The sequence below is a fragment of the Trichechus manatus genome, unplaced genomic scaffold, assembly GCF_000243295.1.
Source record: "Trichechus manatus latirostris isolate Lorelei unplaced genomic scaffold, TriManLat1.0 scaffold00090, whole genome shotgun sequence".
Classification (NCBI taxonomy): domain Eukaryota; kingdom Metazoa; phylum Chordata; class Mammalia; order Sirenia; family Trichechidae; genus Trichechus; species Trichechus manatus.
The window spans coordinates 9,077,566-9,095,860 of record NW_004444026.1 but is presented as its reverse complement, the minus strand read 5'-3'; the positions used below and the strand labels follow the sequence as shown (position 1 = coordinate 9,095,860).

The 18,295-nt window shown below is 45.3% G+C and overlaps 1 protein-coding gene across 2 annotated transcripts in view; it reads left to right on the top strand.

Moving 5' to 3' along the window:
* BIN3 (bridging integrator 3) overlaps positions 1-18,295 on the top strand; it is a 57,004-nt gene that overhangs the window by 26,445 nt on the left and 12,264 nt on the right. For both annotated transcript variants that reach the window (XM_004382124.2, XM_023736686.1), the window contains exons 2-5: positions 4,024-4,072; positions 11,430-11,470; positions 11,866-11,927; positions 17,686-17,822. In XM_004382124.2, coding sequence (XP_004382181.1) covers positions 4,024-4,072; positions 11,430-11,470; positions 11,866-11,927; positions 17,686-17,822 — 289 coding nt within the window. The remainder of the gene's footprint in view (positions 1-4,023; positions 4,073-11,429; positions 11,471-11,865; positions 11,928-17,685; positions 17,823-18,295) is intronic.

Below are 18,295 nucleotides of genomic sequence, written 5' to 3'. Positions count from 1 at the left end.
TTTTTTTTCCTTTTTTTAACTTCTCTGTATTTGTAAAGCTTTTTTCTGATAAGCATGTTTTGCTTTTTAAAAGGATAAAGTGTTGTTAACTATAAAAAGTAGAATATTTAAAAATGCCAAGTAAGTCTTAGACATTTAAAAAAGATAAGAGAGATTTTGGACTTGAGAAAGCCAGGAGAAGGGAAAACATTCCATGCAGGTTGGGTGACCATAAGTCCTGGTTTGTCCTGGACAGTCCAGGTTTATGCCTGTTGTTCTGATGTGATTATGTAAGGTAGTTAATGGCACTCCCTTTGGCACTCAGAAATGTCCCAGTTTGGGACAGGAAATTATAAGAAGTCTGCATTTTGGGGATTCATGAACAGAGCCATTTGGCTGAAACAGCGTAGTTGTTCTGAGTGTGATGGGAAAGAAGACTGAATGAAAGGAGGGTTGAGACCGTATCATAGAGGCACATTGAATGCTGATGTGAGAAGTTTCTCTGCTGATTCTAGGACTGGGGCAGGAAATATACGGGATGAGCCTGGACCATGTTGCGGTGCCAGAAAGTAAGGAAGTGCTAAAACATGCACAGTGTTGGCGGTATGTCACAAGGACACGGGAGCCAATTGAAAGAGCTCCCAATGGCCAAAGCTGAGACAATTTAAGCAATGAAATAGTACTGGATTGTAAACCAAAGTATAAAATAAATATCCATGAGTTCATACTAAGATAAATAAATGATTGAATAAATAAATAAATGGTGGAGAATAGACAAATGTCCTGTGCAGAATTCCAAATGATATATGTAGACACTCTTCCCTCAAGGTGGAGCATAACTTCCTACTCCTTCATGTGGGCTGCACATAGTGACTTCCATTCAAAGACTGTACTGTGGAAAGGGGTGCAGGGAGTAACTTTGCAGTGGAGAAACCTGGGAAACACTACCTCAGCCAGGTAATCAAGGTCAGCATCAACAGTGATAAGTCATGTTGGTAGCATGTGCCTTTGATAGGATGTGATGAGAATGGCACTTTATCTCTGTAATGTTCCTCCCAAAACCCATCACCCTAGTCTAATCACAAGAAAAACAGAAGAATTCTAATTAAGGGACATTCTATGAAATACCTGACCAGCACTCCTTAAAGCTGTCAGGGTCATCCAGAACAAGGAAAGTCGGAAAAACTGTCACACCCAAGAGACGCCTAGGGAGACATGACAACTAAATGTAATGTGGTTTCCTGGATGGAGTCCTGGAATAGAAAAAGGACATTAGGTAAAAACTAAGGAAATCTGAATAAAGTATGGACTTTAGTTAATGTATCAATATTGGTTCATAAAATTGTGACAAATATATGATACTAATCTAAGATGTTAATAATAGGGGGAACTGGGTATGAGGCATATGGGAATTATGTACTATCTGCAGTTTTCCTGTAATTTTTTTTATTTTTAAAATCTAAAACTTTTAAAATTAAAAGTTTATTTTTTTTTAAAAAAAGGACAGTCTTCCAACAGGTAGAACTAAGCCTTGAGCAAGTGAGTTAAGAAAATAATCAGAATAGTATGATAAAGTTATATATATAGATCTTCAGTAATTGAAGTGGGAATACAAAAAAAGAGGCCTGGTTCAATCTACATTGTATACTTAACCTTTAATTTGTATGGAAGCACCCAGTTCAGCACAAGCCTTCCTCGTGATAATGCTCTTCTCTTTCGTTTTCAGTCTCATGTAGAATGCTGAGCCCCTTCCAATTCCGTAGTGCTTTAAGACTGGATAGTTGGATCAAATGATTGTTTTATAATTTCTTCAAGTACGTTTAACAAATTCATATAAACACAGTGTTAAAATATTAGTAGTAGAGAGAAAACTGGACTGGAAGTCAGGAGATCTGATTGTTTATTCCTGGTTCTGTTGTGAACTAGCAGAGTGACCTTGGGCTAGTCACTGGACCTCTCCAGATTTCTTTCTTCATCTACAAAACGAGAGGGTTGAAATGGAAACATTTCTATGGTAACTTAGAGATCTAAAAATACTGTGATTCTAAAGATTTAGAGAGAGGCTGTGACACTACAAATAATGGAATCTAAGTTCCTAATTTCTTAGTACCTGGTCCATAGTACTAGACTTTCAGTTAGAATCATTTTGAAGACCACTCTGCGAATTCTGTAGATACATCTTTATTCGCCATATTCTTGGGATAGAGATTCCATTTAGACTCCCAAGTTTTAAAGCTGAAGGGACCATCTATTTTAACTTACTTGTTTTAGAGTTTAAGAAACTAGGCTCCAGAGACTTGTGATTTGTTCAAACCACAAAACTAGTCAGAGGCAGAGACCAGGTCTTCTGATTCCTGGTCTAGAGCTTTTTATACCATAACGTACTTCTTAAGGAGAACAACCGATCTTTTAACAGTGCCACCAGGACTTCATTTGCACTGTTACCAAAGTGGTCCTTGAGGGCAGTTGTCTGCTGTCCAAAACCGTTGTGTCAGTCAACTCCAATCCCTGACTTGGGGGAAAGTAACTGAGGCCATGAGGACAGGGCTGAGGAGATCATCTCCTCTTGAACTTTCTCTCTTTAAGTCTGAAAAAAGGAAATAACAATTGTATTTTTCTTCTCTTTTCAGCTTCATGGCCAGTCTTTCCCCCGGTAATTATACAGCCAAAGATTATTTGTTTACAGAAGCCACGTGAATCAGCCAGCCCCCAAAGGGTTAACGCTCCCAAATTACGGGGCTGGGTTAACAATAAACAGGATGTCCTCCAGAAATTAAATTTAAACCACTGTGACTCAGGCTGGCCTATCCTCTCAACCAGATCGTTGTCTGGGGTTATTATCGGTAGTTAATTATACCGTTGGGTTTAGAAACAGTGTTGGTCAGTTTGGGCCATATCAAACCAGGCTCAGGGAGAAGGGGGTGTGAAGGGAAGGGTGGGATCTGGGGCCTGGAGGACTGGGTCAGTTGCAGCATTGGACGCGCGGGAGGTTTGAATTAAAGCCGGAAGGAAAAGTAGTGAGAGTAGCTGGTTAGTCTGGTACCCTCAGGACTCTCCTGCTATAGCCCTTACCCTTGTGCTAATTCCAGGAATTCTTCACTTCTCCCCCAGGTAGGGGAGAAGCCTACCATTCCTGTAGCTGTCTGGATGCACTTGGTTTGCTTTCTAGCCTGACTCCAGTTCTTTTATTCTCAGAATTATAGAATCATATAATTTTCAGTGCCTTAAGGAAGCTTCTAAATTATCTAGATTAACTCTTCAGTTTTACAGAGTAAGAAATTAAACCAAAAGGCAGCCAGTTTATTGGAGGTGGAGGCTGGGCCATCTTCCGTTATGCCTAGCTGCCTCCCTATCCATCTTCCATTTGAAAGCAGGCAGTCGGGTAGCACTTCACAGCAAGTTCAAAGCACACTTGGGCTGAATTTCAGATTCTTCTCCAAGTTAGCCACATTTCGATTTTCTCAATTTTCAGAAGGAAGTAACCCAGCCTGGCCAGTCGTTAATGCCCCTACAATTTGCCATCTCCCCAGCCACCCAAGAAGCTCTTCAGATCCACAGTTTGTCCCTCTACAGAGAAATAGTGAATAAACTAATATAAATGATAAGTGATTTTTATGGTGTTTGTAAAGGAATATTTTCAAGGATGATAGCTATTAAAGTCAGCCTGTAATTTTGAACTTTGCAACTCGTCAAGACACAAGGTTTATAGATTGTTAATCTTACATTATCTCCCCTTTCCTACCCTTTAAATGTGTTTAATGACAAACTGCAAGTAGGGAAAATGCTCTGGGGCAGAAGGCAGTGCCCAGGAACCTCTGTTGGATACTGTTGATGGGAGGATCACTCTTCTAGAACCAAGCCTGAATGCTAACGATTCTAGGCCCACCAGGGCCCTTGGCACAAGTATGAAATAGCTAGCCACTGCACGGTTCTTTACCCTCCTGGGAAAAAAAAGGGCCTATGTTGTATCATTTCTCTTCAGCCACATTTCTTCTGTTCTACCTCATTTCTCATAATTTCCCTCTTTGTCTCTTTCTCTTTTAGGATTCCTTTCAAGATTGGGCAGCCCAAGAAACAGATCATCCCTAAAACAGTGAGTAATTCTTTCTGAGATTCAGTTCTGTCTCACATGGCCTTTGTAGAGAACCAGAGATTTGATTCAACACATCTTGTGTCTGGGAAGGCAGAAAACCTGGGCCTTATTCCCAGTCATGTCTATCTAGAACCTCATATAGACTGGAGCTCTCAGGGGCCTCATGTCCTGGCACTTTTTCGCCTCTCAAATCAGCTTGGGCTCTTCCCCTTCCCTGAGCAAATAGAAGAAGTGGATTACAGGGCGTAGAGGAAAGCATGACTTCTGAACAGTCCATTTCTAGGATTGGTATAGTAGTCTGCACTTTTCCTAAGAGGGCTCCAGAAACACAGGCCTCTGCCAAGGACATGTCCAAGGCCTGCGTTTCTGGCTACCTCAGCTGGGTAAAAGACCAGGAAGTTCTCCAGGTGGTCCAGACCCCTTTTCTCATCACTGCTAAATGCGTTCTTGGCTGTGATCTAGAGACACTCAGCAGGAGAAGATGATTGAATCAGGTGTCCCCCCCCCCACCTTTTTCCCATCCTTTTAAGGCCATGGGCTTTACCCTGTTTTATCTCCAGAAGGGAGAGGAGGAGAATTGTAGATTTTTAAAAAGTTAGATCTGGAAGCCCTTAGAGATCATCTAATCCAGCCTCCTGATTTTTCCTGATGAAGAAATCAAGGCCCGTGGAATTGCAGTGACTTTGCTAAGGTTATAAAAACATGATCCAGGCAGAGCTGAAATTAGAACTCCAGTTTGAGTCTCTTCAATACTCTTTTCATTGCTTTATGCTGCCTCAGGCAATGAAGATCTCCCAAGATGCTGGAATTCTTGTCAAGAATAGCCTCTTCAGTCCCCTCTCCCACAAATCTGAGCGAGTCTCTTGGTTTTAGCATGAAAGACAGTAACTGTAGAGCATCTTTTACGACAGTCTCCAGGAAGTCCAGCACTGTCAGCGTGTGGGGACCTTTGTCTCTACCGTGTCAGCCCCTGAGAGTTCTTATCTTAATAATTTCATCCCTCCTTGGCTCAGGTCTCAGAACTACAGGGAAGAGATTGCTTCAGTTTGGTGGGAAGTTTGGCACACATCTGACCAGTGGCTCTATCTTTGGGAAATCCAAAGTTAGGTCACTTAAAAGGAAGTGGGCCAGAGTTAAAAGAGCCCTCCCCTTTTTCATGCAAGCAGGTCGCTGACAAACTCAGAGTTTACCTCCCATGCAGAGGCTGACCATCTGTGTAGGCTCTCAGCTGAAACTCAAAGAATCTGGGCGTGCAAATGTTGGGCTCTAGCCGGCTACAGGAAGTGGGAAGGTGTGGCTTTGAGTCTCTAGAGTTTAATCCAGGGCAGATCTGAAAGGGAAGTGGTTTGGAGAAGGGTCTTTAATTCCCAACACTCACTAAAAAAAAAATTAAAAGTAAAATAACTCTCAGTACCCTAGTCTTTGTGGAAATAACCTTTGTTTTCCACAGAAACGTGTAGGCTAGAAGCCAGTTTCCAGCTTCTTTGCCTGAGCTTGTTGACAGAAAGATCTCTGGGTCCTTTAATCTGAGGAGTGGCAGTGACTTCCCAGGAGAAGGACAGATCACACATCTGAAAAAACCGTTCGCTCCTGCGGATGGCCTTTTGTGGGCCCACAGCTTCCCTCTTCTTGCATCTGTCTTGTTTGGAATGGAATCTTAGACCTCTGACTCATGGCATCAGCTCTCCCAGACAGACTGGATGTCATGTAGAGGTTAAAAATCCAAGGTTGGGAGGCTCCCAGCCTGGATTCCAATCCTGATTCTGCCATGCGCTGAGACCTTGGGCAAGTTCCTTAACCTCTCTGAGCCTCAGTTTTTGCATTTGTAAAATGAGGACAATAATAGTATTTCAGTCACACTATTACGTAATCAATACACTAATACTATTTCATTGACGTATTGTAAGTCTTACATGAGGTAATACATATAAAGCTCTTAACACAGTGTCTGGCACATAGCCCTCAACAAATATTAACTACATGACAGGAAGTTCGTTGATTTTACTCTCTATAAACTAACCCGGGTTCCGCCTATCCCAAGCAGCTGGGTTCCCCAGTGCAAAGGAATCATGGCTGGGCCTTTGATCTCTGACATGGAATCAAAGCCGAGTTACAGCTTGGAATAGAGTTATTTGCTTCCTTGACTTATGCCCCTAAGCTCCCCTAAAAGCACTGAAGTGTATGTAGCAAGACCTTGCCTCTTCAGAGGCTCACTCTCTATAACTCCCTCCCGGCCCCCAAACAGGCCTGGACTGTGCAGTTGTCTCAGCATCTCTGGCAGCTGCCCCCTGAACAGTGGTGACGCACAGTTATTCTTGCCCAGGCACTTTCAGGGAGGGGAGCAGATGTGGCTCCCTGGGTTATTAGAAGTCATGGAGCCCCTGTCATGGGAAGAAATGCTCATGTTATCTTCAGGGAGTTTCAGAAGGTTTTTGGCTCAAGGCACCCAACTGTCAGACACAAAGAAAGCATTGTGTCTTTGCCCTGACTGTTCTCCTGTGCCCAGGTTATTAAGGCAAATTCCATTATTGTTAGGGCTTTTGCTAGAATGGCATGTTCTCTGCAGGAGCTGACCATTGGAACTGAAATGTAGGAACAAAAGCTCCCCACCTCCCAATTTTAACCTTCCACTTAGTCCCTTCCCACTCCCCCAAGTCTCATAAAATAGCTGTAGCATCTTGGTGTGGAGAAAAGAAGCTGAACTTCCTTCCATAACCTGGAAGGATGGAAGAGCACTTTGAAGTTCTGCTCTCTGTCTCCCTCCCAAGCAAGTGTTGCACAAAGGAAAGTGCCCACTTGGATTCACAGCTAGATGGCGGTCTGTGAAGTCAGGGCAACACAGGGTCTTACCAAGTTGAACCTCTCCACTTGGGAAAGATTTTCACATGCAATATGGAGGGGCCCTTAGCTTCATCCCTTAATCCTGTTGTAATATTCGAAAGGGAAGGCTACTTTCTACCCAGAGTGTCCCCTGAAGAGGGGCATTTCAGAATACTGAGGGCTCCCTCTGCCTCAGCTCTGATCTGACACACCTTAGCTCTGGGATCAGAACCCTGGGCCTGTCTGTCCTTTTTCACTTCACCATGAGTGGAAGATTGGGTGGGACTCAGCCCATTCGTTCACTTAACAGGTGGTTCCTGCTATGTGCCAGGGCCTGACCATGGCACTAGATATAGAGCGGTGAATGGCACAGTTCCTCCCGTCCACCCTAAGCCTTTGAGAATGCAGGGAGTAGCTGAGGGTAGCCGTTTGGTGCTTGATTCTCCCTGCACTAACCTCGCCAGCCTGACCCAGCCCATCCTGATCCCCTGACAGACTGTGCACATGTGTTTACACTTGCATTGTTGACTGGGGTCCAGTTGTCTTTTTGGCAAAGGAATCAAACATTCAGAGATGTTCAGATCTCTTCTATTTGGCTCTTTCCCTCAGAATGAATATATTGGAATGAGACTGCTGTGTGCCCCTTTATTCCCCTAGCCATTATCTGAGGAGGTAGGATTCTGGCGTTGTCCCCCTTGGGTCTTTTCCCACTGGAGGAGAGTGATCTCAGGACCAGTGAGCTATATACAAGCAACCCAGCATCTGGCTGCTGGAGGCATTGGAAGTGAAATGCTTATGAACTTCTCTTAAGCTGTCAGATGGCCTTAGGTGGCATAAAGCAGAAGGATTGAGCTCCCATCCTTGACACCATTGTCAGCTTCCAATATGAGACCTTGAGTTTTTCATTAACCAGAATTATCCAGCCTACTTGGAAACCTGAAGTCATCCTTCTCTGTGCAAGTCCCAGCAGTCCCCAGCCAGGGAGACCAGGTGTTCTCTGACATCCCACACACACATCAGCACACTTGGAGAATTGCAAAAGAGAGGAGTGGGAGCCAAAGGCTGTATCTCTGGTGGTTCAGCAGGTGCTCCTGCCTCCCCTTCCAGAGGGTACCTACTCTGTGCTCTTGATCTTGAGGAGAGCTTGATTCTGCCCAAGAAATCCTGCACTTTAATTTCATCTTTTTTGGAAATGAATACTTCTGATATTTAAAGATTCTGCTCAGCATATCCTATTCAATAAGGAAGGCGATGTGTCCACTGAAGGGAGGCACAGTTATAGTGCACAGGCATAGGGCAACTCCAGGTTTAGCCAACCGAGGGTAATCTCAGCTGTCAGTTTACTGTATGCCTTGGGCTGCTTCTCCTCTCTGCCAAAAGTGGACCAGAACCAGTCTGCATCTCCAGACTGCTCTGGTCCTTTCATCACCCCAGTATGTAGGACAGGAAAAAGGAAACCAGCAATTAGTACACACCATCTATGGGCCAGGCACTTTGCTGTATGCTCTATGTATTACCAATTACCAGTTGCCGTCGTGTCGACTCCGGCTTATGGTGACTCCATGTGTGTCAGAGTAGAGCTGTGCTCCATAGAGTTTTCAATGACTGATTTTTTGAAAGTAGATTGCCAGGCCTTTCTCCCAAGACATCTCTGGGTGTACTCCAACCTCCAACCTTTCAGTTAACAGCTGAGTGTGTTAACCATTTGCACCACCCAGGGATTCCGTGCTCCACATACCCTGCCTCTTTAATCCTCGAGACAACCCAGTGAGGCAGATGTTGTTATCCCCGCTTACTTATAAACCCCCTAAAATTTACATGGGGTATGACTAAGTGAAATTCTCGTCATTTTACTAGGAAAGAAACTGATGCTCAGAAATGCTAGGTATTATTTTTTAAGGCTCCACAGCTAGTATCAGAGTTCCTATCTTGTCTGTGCTCATTCCTTTAAACCACATTCCTTCATGGACTGTTCAAGAAAAGATTCCACCTGCAGTTGCACCATAGGATTTCCATTCCTTTGGCTTAAGACTTCGATTCTTCTTGAACTACAAATCCCCTGGATAGGTAACACTTGAAACTTTTGTCAAGTGTGTGTGCTTTAGTGTGAATGCATTCTGAATTTCTTCTTAAGAGCAGCTTTTGATGGATCATAAGGAAGCTGATAATGAAAATATTGGATTCCCTGGATGGAGAAGGGGTAGGTCTGTTTAAAAAAAGGAAAAGAGATTGTAGGATCAGAGGCTGAGGTACCAGTGATGAATTTTACTTCACAGCGTTGTGTAAGGCTTCAATGCTGGGATCGTAAAGTCAGGAATAGACCATGTTTTTGTGCCTCTAAATTTTACAGTTTAAATGATTGAAGGCAATTGAGTGTTGTGCTCTTTTAAAGAACTGTCTGTAAGGGATCAGATTGACAGCAGCAACTCCAAAGGTTAGACAGTAAGCTTAGGGACAGTGAGTTTATGTTAATGGAGGAGGAACAATTCGGAAAAGGAGGGCGGGAATGGTCACACAACTCGAAGAATTATACATGTAGAAATTGCCGTATTGGTGTATGTTCTGTTGCGTATATTTTCAACAACAACAAAATAAAATAAATTATTAAAGGGAAAAAAAATGATTGAAGGCAAGATAATATCTCCATAGAAGGGAGACAGGTTGTCATACCCTGACTAGCATGTCTAAATAACTTCTCCATGTAATTCTTTCACAGTCCCTGCCCTGCACAGGGCTTCTCACAGTGTGCAGTTATATGGGTATTTGTTTGTTGTTTATCTCTCTCATCAGGGACCTGTCTTTCCTTCACCAGTGTATCCCCACCACCTGACAGAATCCATTGCATGCAGTAGGTGCTCAGTAAATGTTTGGAGATGAATGAGTGTTGTTTTAAAAAAGGCCTGAACTAGGAGTCTGCATTCTGGCCTTGCTTTGCCACTAACCAGCCATGTGTCCTTATGTAAGGCGCTTTCCCTCCCTCGGCATCAGTCTCCTCATTCATGACATGAAACAATTGGCCTGAGTAATGTTCTGTGATTCTGTGACTGTAAACCCAAACATGGCATGGTGAGGCCGATGGGGTTTTAGAATAGTCTTTAATTGCATAAATGTTGGTGGAAGAGCAGTTGTGGTAAAGAATAGTGTGGCTTTGAAGATTTTTGCGTATACACACTCTCTGACCCTCAACCTGTAAGAAAAGAGTCAGGGTTTTGGTTTCTCACTGGCAGGAGCCTCAGGGTAGCAGCCAAGAAGCCTACCTTCTTAGGTCATGGCTTTAATTCATCAGCAAACACCCCACACACACACCTTTTTTTTTTTCTTTCAGTAGAACCGCAGTGAGAAGCACAGGTTCTGGAGCCAGGCCGCCTGTGTGCAAATCCCACTCCTCTGCTCACTAGTTGTGTGATCTTGGGCAGGTCACTCAACCTGTCCGTCTCAGTTACCTCCTCAGTAAAATGAGGCTAATAGTTATAATTACCTCACAGTGAGGTGTGGAGAAGAATCCAGGCCATGTGAAGTGCCCAGTGAGCGCTAGCAGTTATTACTCCCAGCGCATCTTGGCCCCAAGCCCAACCTGCCTGCCTCGGAGCCTCCCTCTCACCAGGGAGCCAGCACTGCCTCTGTGGCAGAGAACACATCAGAGGCCTCCAGCTTAGTCCCCTTCTTTAGCAGATCCTGGCGCCTCGTAGAGGCTGTTTACTTCACATAGCGCAAGACAGTTGCTGAGGTGCCATTTTACAGGGGAAATTTGGGCACTGTAAGCACAAGCCACTTTCTTGACTTCACCTGACATGTAGGTGGCAGAGTTGGGTTCAGGACTCACACCCATCAGTTTAAATATTGCTGGCATTGGGGACATTTGATTACTAATCAAGAATTTATAGGGTCACTATGAGTTGGAATTGACTCGATGGCAGCGGGTTTGGTTTTGGGGTTTTTTTTTGCCTGAGTTAATAATAATACTAGGATTTGGTATTTCCTAGCTTACAGAGCATGTATACATCATCTTTCTTGATCCACCCTGAACCTAGCAGGCAGGTAGGACTATGCGGGAGCCAAGGCTATGGGAGGGACGTGACCTGCTCAGGTCTCACAGCTAGTAAGTGGCAGAGGCAGCACTGGACCCCAGCACTTCTGACTCTGGAACCTGCCCTCTTTGCTCCATGCCCTGCCACCCCGCTGGATGAATTTGGATCACATTCTTAGCTCCTTAGCTGCTGCGAGAGGGGATGGTGAGAAGAGGGCTCACAGCTTTGCACCTTGCTGCCTGTGGTGGAAGAACAGAGCCACAGTCCGCTGGTACTTGCCTGGATGGCCCATCTGGGAGAGGACTCATTCTCCCTCAGTCAGACACTTAATTAATTTGGGAACACTGGGATACTGTGTCATTAATGATCTGTTGGTGCTTGTATGAACTGGACGGTGTTGTTTTCTGCAGGCTTGGGGGCAGGGGTGTGGAGAGAGTTTCAGTAAGCTGGGAGATTTTTTCCACCATGTTGTCATTTCTCCAATGATTGAGTTATCTCTTTTGTTGCAGGTGGAGAGAGACTTTGAAAGGGAGTATGGAAGACTCCAACAGTGAGTGTGAAACCCCAGAAGGATGAGGCGAGAGTCAGATAAGCGAAGAGCCTGCTGCCGGGTCTCACTCCTGCACGGCCCAGTCAGTGGGCTGCTTAAATGGCTCGTTAGCGCCCTGGGGCAGAGGGCGGCTCAGCTCACTAAGCTGCCAGAAATTAACCCCCAATAGATGGCTGTATGGGAATTGTTAACTCTTAGCCTTTGGGTGACTTGGCTTCGTGCAGAGCTTGTAGTAGCATTTTAGTTGGTGGGAAAAATCCCCATGGAAAAGGGCCCCTTCTCCCTGGCAGGCATTCCAGAGTGCCAGGTTGGGCTTAATTCAGTTATATGGGAAGAAAGGGGGCCAGAGCAACTTGGGAGCGCCAGGGACCCAGGCCTGTGCCTCTGCATTGCAGGCTGGAAGACCAGACCAAAAGACTGCAGAAGGACATGAAGAAGAGCACAGATGCTGACCTGGGTAGGTGGCTCATCTGCCCACGGCTGGCATGGAGTGGGGTGGGGGCAGAGGTGGATAAACTCCTCCCTCAGTCATCCTAAAGGCTAATGTTGAAGTAATGGCACTCAGTACATAGCCACAGTGTCCCTGAGAAGTGGCCTCAGGTCACTCTTCAATTATCAAATCACCACTCAACACTTTCTACAAAACTTTTCCTGCCCTACTCTTGATTTAGGTGCTGAGTGTGAGGCTCTCCTGAGCTTCCAGTTAGAGATATGACTGCAGCAGATAAAAGCTCACAGTTGCAAATGCATCCACTGCCTTGGAATGTGGGCCACTAGCTTAGGCTGTCCAGAGACAAAAGGCATAGCATTCCATTCTTGCAGAAATTAAGAGTACCTGGGACCGGTGGGATTGGCTGTCCAGTGGTGACAGGAACTGCAGATTCTGTATGTTTAAACAAGAGAATGGGTTAAAGTGTAGGGTTAGATACTTCTTCAGGATACTTCTGTCATTGCTAAGAGCACTGAAAGGTCTGGAATTAGGTTCTGTAGTAAGTGGAGGTTAACAGGTGCTAGGAAACAGCCAGTAGTCTTGGGAGGTTTTGTGGCTGCAAAGTTCTTATTGAAACAAGAGGGATTAGAACCAGGAGCCAAGAGACAAAGGAGGCTCTGAAATAAGACCACCACCAGGAAGCCTTCTCTTCAGGCAGTGTCCCAGGGAGTAGGCAGGGAACAGCTGGGAGTAATGAGAAACTTCTCTTTGAGTTCCTTCATCAAGGTCTTTGCTGAAATGGATGCCATCAACCTCCCCACCCCAGAACACCAAGAACTTGACCAGAAGTTGATGAGTAATTCCAACATTTGTGGAACCTTGGACAACTTAGCTAAGCTCTTGGTCCCTCAGCTTCCTCATGTGGAAGCTCGGTGAGCGTTAGCCACTATCATCATCATCGTCATCATGATTGTTAGCAGCGCCAGCAGCAAGGCTACCTGGACATAACTGTGTACACCTCGGTGGCTCCTTCCTTGGGTTACAGTGGGAAGGACTTGTCCAACGTATCACTTAATAATGGAGACCTGAAAGAGACTTAGGTGTTCCCAGGGCTGCCCACTTTATTTCATTCAACAAATATTGATTGAGAACCTACTTGTGCTAGGCATAAGTCTCAATGCTAGGGATTTGCCACTAAACCAGGTGGGAACTTACATTCTAGAAGGGAAGGCATACAGTAAATTAATAAATAAATATGTACTATAATGTCATGTAGCAGTTAGTGCTATTGTGAAAACTAAGGAAATGGAGAGTGACAGAGTGCTGCTTTAGGTGGGGTGGTCAGGGGAGACCACCCTGAGGAGGTGTCATTTGCACAGAGTCCCAGAGGAATGAGGGAGTAATCCATGCAGGTATGTCCGAAGGAAGAGCACCTCAAGCAGAGAAGACAGCGAGTGCAAAGGCCCTGAGATGGAAGCAGGCTTTTCCCCCAGAGGATGTCTACACTGACCCTAAAATTCAAGAGAAGTAGTAATAGAATTGAGAATCCATCTTAAATCCATTAGCCACACGACCCACATAGTAATGCTGTCTGATGGTGTAGGTGAAGGAAATTTCATCTACCAATTTCACCTACGTTATCTCTTCTGAAGTTGAGATTGGCAGGACAAGCGAGATCCATTTTATAAAGGAGGAAACTGAATTTAGTCCAGCTCCTCTTCTCCAGATTCAGTCCATTGTCTCAGAGCAGAAAAGCCTGTCCCCATTTATCGCTTACCCCTTTGCCCCCTCTAAGCCAGAAGGTGGGCCAAAATAGGCCTCATTCCTGAGACCTGGCCTGTCTCGGTACTGGCATGGCTGCCTCATGAGCAAAGTCAAAATGTGGGGCAGTGTCACTGTCTCCAGGGCAGTGGGCATCTAAGGGTGGGGCTTGGGGCCCATCCTGATCCTCCTGGTAGTATAATTTAAAAAGAAAACTTTGGTATGTCCTTAACAGAGGCAGTGATGGTAGACTTGTTGCCGTTTTAGCCCAGATGTTAAGGCCCAGCCAGTTACTTACATAAACACGCATCTTTCCTGCAAGGGGCACTTTGAAAAGCTGATAATGAAGGAAATGTTTTTTCCTTCCCCGGGAGCAGCCGCTGCCGCTGCCACAGCCAAGTAAGAGCTGACTGCGGTGCTGATCCAGAGGACTTGGGCTGGTCTGAACATGACCTGCACCTCACTCCTGCCTCTAGCGTCTCCAGACTATTTGGGTAGCGAGCCAAGCATTTTCTTCTGGAGTTAATCTCTTCCTGTTTGTTGCAGTTATTTCAGTCCTGAGCTCCTTGTATTGCCTCTCTCTCTACCATTCATTGCCCACTGCCCTTCCAATAAGAGCGTCGCTGTCACCTACTGATTCCTTTTCTTCCTGCTTCTCCAGATAACGTTGTCAGAGTATCAATGGAATGAAGATTTGTTGTTTTCATAGTGAGTAGCTTTGGAATCAGGTAGAACTCCAGGCATTCATGCGGTGGAGTCTGTGGCTGTGGAAAGCCTAGTTTTCCAACAGAGAAACCAGGGTTAAGTTGGTGACTCCAGGAACCTAGTAGACTGGCCTTATAGAGTCAGCCTCAGAGAACTCGACCTGGAGTCTGAGCAGAGAAAGCTCTCCTGAAACAGTGGTTTCCTGTCCCATCACAGGGCCAGAACCTGATGGTTCCTGCCAGTAGTTTTCACACCTTTGTGGCTTCAGTATCACCAGAGGGCTTGTCACAGCCCAGATCGCTGGGCCCCACCCCGGAGTTCCTGATTTGATAGATCTGGGGTGAGGCCTGAGAATTTGCATTTATAACAAGCTCCCAGGTGATGCTGAAGCTGCTGGTCTGGAACCTACTTCGAGAATCACTGATCCAGACAATTGAGGGGAATTTTTACCTTTCCTGGTCTTGGAATCTCCTGAACTCCCTGGACAAGATCTAAAATCCCAAGCTGCTGTTCCAAAACAGGGTTATCTCTGAGTGATCTGTCTGTCTTGGATCTTTGCTGACTCTTACATTTTGTCGGCTGCATCAGGACCCAGAGGCCCAGATGGAGTCTAATTAAGGCCTTGCTTTCCCCAAGGTCAAAGAGACCACCAGCCTCCTGGTTTGTACTGGGCTGACCATGCCGCTTCCCCTAGTCCCTGCAGAGGCAGAATTAGGGATGTCAGCTGTGGCAGGGGACAGTTGGGCTGGGGGAAGATGGAAGCCATGGTGATCTTGACATCGTTAGCACCATGGTTTGCCCCAGGATCTGCTGTACAGGCGGAAGGTGATGATATTACCGGGATGGAGCCCCAGACCGTTTGGCCCAGTGGTTGATTACCTGAGCAGACTCAGTTCTTTGACTTCATGTGGTTTGAGCAAAGAAAGGAAGAGACCAAGGCATGAAGAGGTGAAGGTTTTATGGAAGAAATTCTTCCCCCTCCACCTCCTTCCAGGACTTCTTGTTTTCGTTTTTCCTCAAGTATGAAAAAAAAAATTACTAGGAGAAAATTTTCAGAAACATTTCCAGTTTTATCCAAGTTTTTATTATCTTTTCATTATGCTTTATGTCATCATTTCATAATTAAATCACGTTACATGTAATGTTTGCACCTAAACCTACAAAGTCACTTTATAGATTTTAAAGAGGTTTTTTTTTTCCCCCCCTGCTCCATTGCTTCAACATTTCTGGAAAGTTCACGTTTCAGGTCTCCCACCTTTTGCCCTCTTTGGTGGGTGAGGAACCTCTGATTGTAGCACTTTCCCAGATACAAGAGAAACCTCAGGGTGGTGCTCCAGGGGCGCTGCCTGAGGGCTGTCCACTCAGGGCTGCTTTGGGGCCCCTCTGAAGGGCTTGGGTGAGGCAGGGCCCCTCTGGCTTCTGTTTCTCCCAACTCATAGTGGAAGGGCAAGCACACCTTGTGGAGGGTCAGGGTTAGGGCTACGTGCTACTCCCATGGAGTCATGGGGAAAGGCCATATCTGTCATTAAATATGAAGTGGACCTTTGTTAATGATTCTGTTGTTGTATGCTGCCGAGTCGTTTCCAACTCAGAGGGACCCAATGTAACAGAGTAGAACTGCCCCATGGGTTTTGTAGGCTGTAATCTTCACAGGAGCAGATCGCTTGGTCTTTTCTCCCTCGGAGCTACTGGTGAGTTGAAACCACCAACCTTTCAGTTAGCAGCCAAGCCCTTAACCATTGTGCCACCAGGGCTCCTTTTACCGATTGTAAGATTCTTTTTTTTTTTCTTTTTTAACATCTTAACATCTCTGAAATCAAAGTACTGTAACATCTGACAGTGTGTTTAATTGGCAGTGTTTTTTCCTTTCTTAGTGGTTTATACAGTAATGGTGTGTCTTACAATTGATAGTGTCTTCAATTCAGTGAAATACAGTAGTCAGAAATATATTAAAAAAATTGTGTTCCCCTCAGAAATACCCCAACATACACTGAAACCGGTACAGACATATCGACCAAGCATGACACTTCTCCTGCCTCTTTCCCTGCGCCTGTAGAATTTTGTTTACAAATAATGGAGACCTGAAAACTTGCATGGGACCAAAGCTACCAACAAGTCTCCATCCCTGCCTCTGGCCTGCTGTGTGACTTCCATGTCCCCCATCTGTCTAACACAGTAATGAGTAGTACGAATACTAATAGTACGCTTACTGTATCAACCACTAAGAAAGGGGAAAGAATGTTGACAATTTAGCCAGGATATAACATTTGATTTTATGGTTCCTTGATTTCAGAGATGTTACAATGTGGAAAAATGGTCTTAGAGTCAATAAAATAAGATCCACCTCATAGTTAATTACAGAGCTTTAGCCTCAATCCATGAGGACGTGTTACCAGAGAGTTCCTTTAAAAAATGTGTGGTGATTTCCCACCAGAGGATCTTGGGGCCTGTCCCCTTGCTTTCTCCAGACCAGATCTAAAGAAGAGCATGACCTGAGAAAAAGGGTAGCTGAGGTCCAGTCCTGGCTCAGCACCTCAGAAGAGTTACCAAGCCTTCTAAGCCTCACTTGCCTCATCAATAAAATGGAACCAAAATATGTCTTCCCCAAATGTTCTCTTGGATTGTTTTGAACCTTAAATAAGACAGTGCGTGCGTGCAGACCTTATAAACCAGGGGTTGGCAGACTTCAGCTTGCAGGCCAAGTCTGGCCTGTTTTTGTAAATAATGTTTTATTGAACACATCACAACTCTCTACATATTGTCTGTGACTGTTTTCACACTGCAAGGCAGAGTTGAGTAGTTGCAACAGAAATTGTATGGCCTACAAAGCCTAAAATATTTACTTCTAGTCCTTTACAGTAAGAGTTTGCCAACCCCTGATGTAAACTAGAGTCCTATGTTACTCTTGTTGATAAGGGAGTCCTAAACCAAGCTTCACATCCAAAACTCCTAGGAAGTCTTTTTAAAATGCGTATTCCTGGGCTCCATATTTACTGAATTAGACTCTTCGGAGCCAGATATATGTATTTCTTACAGCCTCCCAGATGATTTTATTACAGCCCATAGAGTATGAAAAATTAAGTAATTGCAACAGTTAAAGCTACTCAAAAGAATTACCCAGAACAGTGTCGGATGGCCAGGAATGAGCACTGTACAGTAAGGATTAGTGTCTTATCCCTGTATGGTGCTTGGTAGTTTTTATAATCTGTGGCCATGGGCAGACCGTCTGCGTGTTGAGCCCTGGAAGGGCAGGCAGCCCTGAGTAGAGGACCTTGAAGCCTAGCCTTTCGTAGGTTCACTGAGCTTTTACTTCTTATAGCCATGTCAAAATCTGCCGTGAAGATATCCTTGGACTTACTCTCCAATCCCCTCTGTGAGCAAGACCAGGAATTCTTGAAAATGGTGACAGCCCTGGATACAGCCATGAAGCGGATGGATGCCTTCAACCAGGAGAAGGTGGCTGGGGTCTTGGCCTTTGGTGGCCAGGAGCAGTACTTCCTTTCTGTCTAGTGGCGTGCTCACATGGAGGGCTCAGTCTGCTCTTTGGACTTGCTAACCCTCCGAGAGGCCTCTGTGTTGCAAGCCCAAGCTAACCTGCTTCAGCACTGCCTGCTTCCCGTGGCTCCCGTAAGCGCACATCACTCACTGTGAGGCCATGAGGAATACTCACGGCAGCTCTTCTAGCCCTTAGCCCCTTGAGTGGGCCTAAACAGCTTGTTATAGCTGCCCACCCAGCACTCTTCACCGAGCAGGGCCATTATAAGCCTTGGCAGACATTGGCTAGTAGGACGAGAACTGCCCAGGGGCCAGGGAAAGGGCTTCTTATTCCCAGCTGCCATCCTTGCCTGTCTCCAGCTGTAGAGTTAGTGGTTCCCCATCTTTGCCTGCCCTGCTCTGGTCTCCTCCCTGCTCAGGACTCTTAGGGGATC